The following is an 8,218-nucleotide window of genomic DNA, read 5'->3' on the forward strand; positions in this document are numbered from 1 at the left end:
GAAGGTCATGAAAGCTGGAAGTTTCCAGTCCATACTGCCACATTCTTACAGTCTCCCAGTGTTTGTGTTGGTTAGAAGCGCCATCGGAGGAATATGAGGTTCTGCTTCATGCTCTCCAGAGCTGAGTGTATTTGGTTTTAAATATATGTAGTTTCCACACCCATTAAGAAAAAGAGGTGTGCCTTATTATTTATGATGAAGCTGTATTATTTGCAGATAATTGCTGATTTTCAAATACAAAAATTGTGCATCTTGAACGCAATAGGAATGGGCAAGCAGAATTATTTCTATATGGTTCAAGATTTGTCTGAGAGTTGTACAGAGGAATGGAATCAGTTGAATATGTGTGTGTGTGTGTGTGTGTGTGTCTGTGTGTGTGTGTCTGTGTGTGTGTGTCTGTGTATGTGTATGTGTGTGTGAGGGGGGGGGGATTTGTTAGATTAGTTTGCCCAGTCAGAGCTGATAGCCCCAAGATGGCTCTCTCCTGGCTGGAGAGCAGGAAACCAGTACTGCCCAGTCCAAAGGCCAGAGGCATCAAAACATTTACTGCATGAGAGTGGGAGTCAGCCATGTTTCACGAGAAGCCCATCTTTATTTTAAGGTAAAATGGCACCTAGAACTCAAGACCTGGAGCCAATTGTGTCACTGGAATTCCATCACTTCTGGGACAAAAACTACACATTTTAAATTAATGGTTAGAGAGTTTTATTTTCACCTTTTATGGCTTTATTTCTGAACAGTATTAAGATATTCAGTTGTATTTTCAGAGTTACGAGACTTTCAGAATCTAATTAAAGTTATAGGGGCATTCTTATTGCACCTAAATTACAAATGAAGATGTGCAACATGGAAAATAATATAACTCTCTCAAGTCATGTAAAAACTGGGAAATAATTTGTTCCCTTCTAATTCATCCAACTACATACACTGAAAGAAACTAACTTAGCAGCGTATTGGCACATAGTTTTCTACTTATTTGACTTCAGAGAATCTAAATAATTTTTATTTGACACAGGAACTGTATTATAGATATATGTTTATATGTGTGCCTTATGTTGTACTTTTCATGCACAATGGGAATACTTCTGAAAAAAGTAATTTATTACCAGCAGATTGATTTTTTACACCTTACATCCAGACCACCATTATAGCGTCAGAATAGACTGGGTGTCGGTGAGGAAAAGAGATACTTAATATCAGTAAATATACTTACTCAGTAAGTATCGAAAGACAAAGCAGGCAAGAGCTATTTTATTCTACCCCAGAAGGATTTTGTTAAAAAGTAGATCCATGTAAGTAATTACCAAAAGAGTGAGTCTCCTTCTCAAAGATTTCATCTAAAATTGGGAAAAGTGGTTCAATGAACTGGGAGTCTTATAGTTCAGCTACCTAGTAAAACTCAAAATAAATGGAGCTATTCCCACTTAATCTTAATCAGGATAATAAGACTGTGGACAGAGAGCTCCCCATCTAGGAGTGGATAGGGGTAGGCAGTGGGACTAAAAAGGTTGTTAATGGGAATCATGCTAATACAGGTTGAAGTGGTGACAGGTAACATTGTGACTGTTATGGTTTAAGCTAGAGTTGGAGAGGTGATGGCAGCTATTGTGACAGTAGTTTCCATGGCTATTGCACTGATGTTTTGGATGTTGCTGAACTTGTAGAAGGAGATGAAGTTGTCATCGTCGCTCCTGCAGTTTGGAGCTGAGTTGATGGGATGTTAGTGGATGTTAAGGTTGTCACTGGTGTTGTTGCACTAGTGGTAGATTCTGTTGAAGTGGCTGTAGGTGTGGCAATCGTTGACGTTGTAGTGGTGGCTGTTGTGGTTTGGGGTGGAGTTGAAGGCATGTTGGTGAGTGTGATTGTAGTGGATGTTGCACTGGGTGGAGATTCTGTTGAAGCAGATGCATTTGGGAGTGGAGTTGTGGTGGTGGGTGCTGTGGTTTGGGGTGGAGCTGAGGCGACAGTTGTGGGTGTAGTTGCAGTGTGCACTGCTGTGGTTGTAAAGTCTGTGGTTTGAGCCAGAGCAGAGGTTACTGCAGATGGAGTAACTGTAGGCTGTCCATTTGGGAGCAGCTGGATAATGATGGAAGCATTGGTTGCTTTATTGTTCACCAGAGACAGTGTGAGCACTCCAATTGCTGTTGTAACCATACAAGCGAGGAGGCAGGCCAGGAAGACTTTGCATAGAGACCAGTCACTGCAGCAACTTTCATGCACCTGCAAGGGCATAAGTCAAGATGTCAGTGATAAGAAAAACAGCAATGTGTGCTTCCCATCTCTTTCACATTACTTAGAATTTACCACATTAACACTATTTGAATCTCTGGTTAATGCTGACAGCTTTAAAAAAGAAAAATAGAAACTTCCAAATGGAAGAAGTTTCCTGCTTCTCCTAGCATTGGAAAATGACATATCTTCTCCTGTTTTCTTCCACTTCTTTCTTTTCAATAGCGTGTATACTTTGTAACACTTTTAGATTCACAGCAAAACTGAGGGGAGAATACACAGGTAACTTCAGAGCCCTCCTCTAGATGGCGCCAAAACACCCAGAGTCCATTGTTTATCTGAGAGTCAGGGCAAGCTGTTGTAGACTCTACAGATGGATAATATACCATATATATTATAATGCATAATGATTCATGTCCACCATTATGCATCATTCAGAGAAGTTTCATCATTATGCATCATTCAGATAAGTTTCATCGCCCTAAAACCCCCCTATGTTCTAGCTACTTCTTTTTTTTGTCTTTGCTTTTTGTCATTTTATGTGACCAGAAGAAAATATTTGGGAGGGGAGGGAATTGGGGTTTTTACTTTGTTTTGCTTCATGTTGTGTTGTTTATAATACTAGAGTTGAACAAAGCCCTTGTGACTGCTGGGAAATAGGTCTATCATTTGAGCCATGCCACAGTTCTTTTGGTTCTGTGGATTTTATTTTGAGTAGAGTTTGTACTAACTTTTGCTTGGGATTGGACTCAAACTTTCATCCTCCTGTGTCCATCTTCCAAGTAGCTGGACTTACAGGTGTGAGTCACCATACCTGGATTAAAGACTTAGAGATATAATTATGAAGTAAACTTAATTCAGCCAACCAGACATGAAGCATGGAAAGCTAAGTGAGGTCTCTCTAGCTAATGGAGAAACTACAAAGAACAGTTAGGTTTCTACATCAAGATCATATATGCCAGAGGCTGGAAACCAGAGAATCAAATAAGAGGCAGAGTTTCAGAGTTGCAACACTGCAAGAAAATAAGTAATCACCAACAGATCAGGCTGCGCGCAGCAAAGACGAGCATCAGATTTTAAAGTGTGACAGTCTGCCAGTCTAAATCAACTATATGGTAAGACATTTGTTACTCTGGTCACTTTTCCGCCATGTTTTGGGACTTTATATCTTCCTTTCATTTCCATAAGAAATCCTTTTTATTGATTCTTTCGATATGCTCCTTCTCTTGTGACTATTTGGTTTCCAGATTAAGATATAGTAGTTCTCTGAAAAGAGAGATTACCAAATAATAGCCTTTCCCAGGAATTGCCTTCAATGTACCTGCCACTGTACTAAAAGTAATTCACTGTGTTTTCTAGGAAAGAACAGACCAAGTGCATCTCTTATCAATCATCCGTTAGAACCTGGGAGACATGGGCTACAGTCACAAGCATTACCTGTGGATTGGGTGGTTCTGGGTATGGGCATCCTGTGTGAGCATGGATGGCTGGGGTCATCCAGACCCCAGGCAAGTGGGAAGAGACATCGCGTGGAGGAGGACACCAGTCTGTGGAACTCTGGGCCTCTTGCGCTTTTGGACACGTGCATACCTATAGAGAGGAAGCAAGAGTGAACCGGAGGACATGTGCTGAATTTCTCAAATTAAAATCTCTGTTAAAAATAATTAGCATGAGGGGGGAAACAGGGAGAAATTGAGAGAGGAGGTGACACAGTTCATTACCTGACTTAGGTAATTGTAACCCTTCTGTCCATCACCTTTACAATAAAAATAAGTAAACAGTATGAGTTTAAAGCAATGTTGTCCTCCAATCATCTGAGAATAAAATGCCCAGATGGATTTTCATGTCTTTGCATGACCAATGTTGCAATGAAGATCCACAGTTTGCCTCTTCCTCATCCTATTATGTGACTGGATGAACAACCTCCTGTTGAAGTCACTATCAATGGAATACGTAGAGTCTTCTTTGAGGAATAAAAAGGAACAGCAAGAGGAGTCCTGACAGCCACTCAGTTTCTGCCTGTTCATGTCATGTTGGAGCAGGAGATCTTAAGGCAAAGGGGCGTAGTTGAAGTCATTTGCCATCGTGAGACCTCGGCAGGCATTGCAGCCCACCCCTCCCAATGTTAAATCCAATGTCCTTCCATTAAACTACAATATCTCTAGTGTGTTGTTTTGTGTGCTATGCGGATACACAGTATATGATATCCATAGTGTACATTGTACTTCACTGTATGCATGAAACATTCTCAAAGAGGCTTCTTTATTCAATTTCCACAATGCTTTCTTCAATGAAACGGGTGAACCCTTGTCAGAGACAAATCCTTTAGCTCCTTTATGATCTCCATATTCCATGCTCCTCTTGGGCATATCTTAGTGTAAAAAGTGAAAACAAAATTTCTACTTTGAAGAAATCATTCATTGGTAGGCACAGAGAACTTACATGTACAAACACTGCAAAATATGTTAAAGAAATTTTAAGAGGAAGGAATAAATAAGGAATGAAAATGAGTGAATTTTGTGGGAAAGGCTTCAAGAAAGAGGGGTGTGTGTGTGTGTGTGTGTGTGTGTGTGTGTGTGTGTGTGTGTGCGCGCGCGCATGTGCGCGCCACAGCTCCACTTCTGGCTTTTTTGTGGGAGGGTAGTTTATTGAAGATAAGAGCTCCACGGACTTTCTTGCCCAGGCTAGCTTCAAACTGTGATCCTCATATCTCAGCCTCCTGAGTAGCTAGGGTTTTATACGCATGAGCCTCAGGCACTGAGCTGAGATGTAATTTTTTTAAAGGAAAGTCTGGAAACTAGACAAAGAAAATTACAATATTATATATCCAGAGACCTTGTGCAAATTTTTTATTACATTTCAGATATTGCTGATTCGTGCTGCATCCTCATCTCAAGAGTGGAATGCAATAATTCTACTGCAGATGCATGTGAGGGTGTTCGTGTCTGATAATGTGCACTTTCTCACTATGTGTCAAAGGCATCTTTATCTCTCGGTGCTCTTCTTCAAAAGATTGTCTGCTTGTAGGGTGAGTGATAAGCAGACAAGTATGAAATTCGTGAAGCTGTGCTGGGCACAGGGTGTGTCCTCAGTGAGTACTAACTAGATTGCCTGCTATAATCAGCAACATCAGTATTTTTATTGTTATTACGCCATTACTAATCTTTGCCTTTGGTCATGTTGATTTAACAAACCATTACTAAATAACTATAAGAAGTCCATGGTCAGCCAAAAGTGAGTTCTATTAAGACTTTCAAACTAAAACAAAATTCTTCAAACTAGAATTTACATAGTCATTGATCCATTAAAAACTGCCATTTAAAACTAAAAAAAAGTATAATTTTCATTAAATGCAGAATAGCATATGCCCGGTAGCAAACAATACACAAAGTTGAGTTTTCGCCACAATTGTAATATCAAGAATAAAGATAATAGGTGATTTTAATGAAAAAAAAAGATTTAAAAAATGCATCTGTTAATAACTAAGCACATAAGGAACGTTTGAACCTAACCTAAATTAACACTGTTGCTAATTTACCTAAGTGCTGATTCTGTTCTATTAGTTACATTTACTTTGCCTGTAGCTTACAGACTTACTTAGGCATTGTACTATACTTTATAAACTTAGGAAAACTCATCCATAGGATAGCTTGGTAGGGCTTTTTTAAATCTCTTGTAGAATCCCAGGCCTTTGAAAAAAGATGATGGGTGAATCTATGTTATGGTGAAAATCTGTTCTTGGTTGAGCTTTTTAGTGACATTGTAGCCTGAGTGATAATTTTATTGTTGCAGGGTTTACTAGCAGAGTCTCTAGGCAAAATTTTAACACTTAGCAAAGGTGGATACTGTTTACTCAGATCATTGGCATCACATATTAAAATGCTGAAAGTGTATTAGCAACATTTACCCCCCAAATTCTTTATAAATTTCCTCTGCTAACTTTGTAAGGGTAAATTAAAATATCATAAATTAAGATCCCTAAAACAACAACAACAAAAAAGCCAAAGTCTATTTTGTTTGTTTACAATTTACACAAACCAGTTTGTGTGGTACTACTGAATATAATATTAAAAGAAAAATATTTTAGAACTGTCAAATACATGGAGTCAGCTTTCTAGACACATTCTCCAAAATAACTTTGAGATAATCCTGAGAATAGCTTTAAGTTTAGTATTACTACTAGGTGTTAACGTCCAAGGGGAATTTTTTTTCATTTGAGTGTTGGGATATTCAAAAGATACAAATATAGTGTTATCATTAGAAGTGACAAACAGAACATTCTCAGAATGTCCCTCAATGACCCAAAAGGACAAAGAAATCATTCCAGTGACCCATTTAACTAACACCTATTGTGCAGCAGGACTTTCTTCTCTGGTTTACCTCCTAAGTAATCAGTGCAGTTAATTGCTCTGTGTGGCAAAGGCAAATATATCTTCATCCCTCTTTCATTTAATCCTCAGGCAGTGAATTTTATAAGCCAACAGCATCCTTAAAGCTCTCATATTCACCTGATAGTGAATTCAGAAAGGTAGATGAGTTTATTTCTAGATCACATAGTCATGGAAACGTTTGTGGTAACAAAATACTTTAAAGAATGTATAAAATATAATGTAGTAAAATATAAATATACCAATGAATTTGGTGGTGGTGATGGTGATGTTTGATGTTTGGGATTTGCAGGGTTTTTTTTCTTCTTGGGAGGGGTTGATAAAAGGGGAACACAGAAAGGGAGGGTGGGAGGGAGGAACTGTGGGGAAAGTAAAGAAAGAGGTGACATCAAATTAAAGAAGTGCACTCTATCTATTTACCATAGCAAAGATATGGAACCAACCCAGAAGCCCCTCAATTGATGAGTAGATCAACAAGATGTGGTATTTATATACAAAGGAATTCTATGCTGCTGTCAGAAAGAACAACATCTCACCATTTGTAAGGAAATGGCAAGACTTAGGAAAAATCATATTAAGTGAAGTAAGCCAGACTCAAAGGAACATAGGCTCAATGGTTTCCCTCATTTGTCATAATCAGTAGAAACCTTGGGCTCTCCTAGCAGAGATTTACAGTAGAATAAAACCTAGATACATAAGGCCATGTAGAATGATGCTAAATGAAAGGACCTCCAGGGTATAGGAACAAAAGCCATATAATGAGTGATTATTGTCTTTAATGTACTGTGTTACCTTTCATCTCTTTTGCTTTCCCTTAGTTATCTCATATTGTTAGAGTATTTCACCTTGTTATGTGATATATTGTATGTATGCTTATTTGGTTATTTGAAATAGAATAGGGAAGGGGGGAAATAAGATGAGGGGTGGGGGTGAGGGGAAGGAAATGGGGACCAAGACATGAGAAAGGGTATCAATATTTGTGAAGTAATGCACCTTCTATCTCCTGAATATAATGTAACCCTTCTATTAATTACAATAAAAAATATACGGAGAATAAAAAAGAAGTGCACTAAATAAATTGCGAAATGGTAACTCCTCTGTACAACACCATAATCATAACAATAAAATTATTTTTAAGTTAGGACAGCATATCTAATACAGGGATACTCTTTCTTAGAAGAAGAATGCAAACCTAGGGTCTGGACAACAGAACAGCGAAAGGATTAGATAGTTCTGAAGTGGGCAGAATGAGATGATAATATAAGCGTGCTGTCTTCACTCACCAGCTGGCTTCCTGAGGATTCAGTATTCACTGTGTACTTTCCATGCTTCCTGTCCATTCTCAAGGGACCACCAACACCAACTTAACTTCAAGAATCTTCTTCAACTTCTTCATTGCCCTTTATATCTGCAGCCAACAAGAAGAATTAAAACAACATTCACTATGATGCATCTACACAGGTATGGATTAAATTGAATGATATATTATTATTCACTAAACTAGGCTCCACCTTGAAGGAAGATATTAGGCGATAATTACAGAAAGTCACAGGAAGACCAATACTGCCCCTGAGAGTCTCTCACAACAGCCATCCCGACAG

The 8,218-nt window shown here is 38.5% G+C and overlaps 1 protein-coding gene across 1 annotated transcript; it reads right to left on the reverse strand.

The window, feature by feature from the left end:
* Positions 1–1,626: 1,626 nt before the first annotated feature.
* On the reverse strand, positions 1,627–7,957 carry LOC150049654 (uncharacterized). Its single transcript, XM_090353534.1, has 3 exons — positions 7,901–7,957; positions 3,667–3,819; positions 1,627–2,220 (listed from the first exon to the last, which is right to left on the reverse strand). Exons 1-3 carry the CDS (start codon positions 7,955–7,957, stop codon positions 1,627–1,629), a joined length of 804 nt encoding a protein of 267 aa, XP_090209660.1.
* Positions 7,958–8,218: the final 261 nt, after the last annotated feature.

This window comes from Megascapheus bottae, chromosome 19 (assembly GCF_031878675.1).
Source record: "Megascapheus bottae isolate mThoBot1 chromosome 19, mThoBot2.hap1, whole genome shotgun sequence".
Classification (NCBI taxonomy): domain Eukaryota; kingdom Metazoa; phylum Chordata; class Mammalia; order Rodentia; family Geomyidae; genus Megascapheus; species Megascapheus bottae.

Coding starts and splice junctions, on each gene's coding strand:
- LOC150049654 (XM_090353534.1), bottom strand. CDS start 7,957: ATGGACAGGAAGCATGGAAAGTACACAGTGAATACTGAATCCTCAGGA. Junction 3,820..7,900: donor AATCCTCAGGAAGCCAGCTG/GTGAGTGAAGAC, acceptor TCCTCTCTATAG/GTATGCACGTGTCCAAAAGC. Junction 2,221..3,666: donor CAGAACCACCCAATCCACAG/GTAATGCTTGTG, acceptor ATGCCCTTGCAG/GTGCATGAAAGTTGCTGCAG.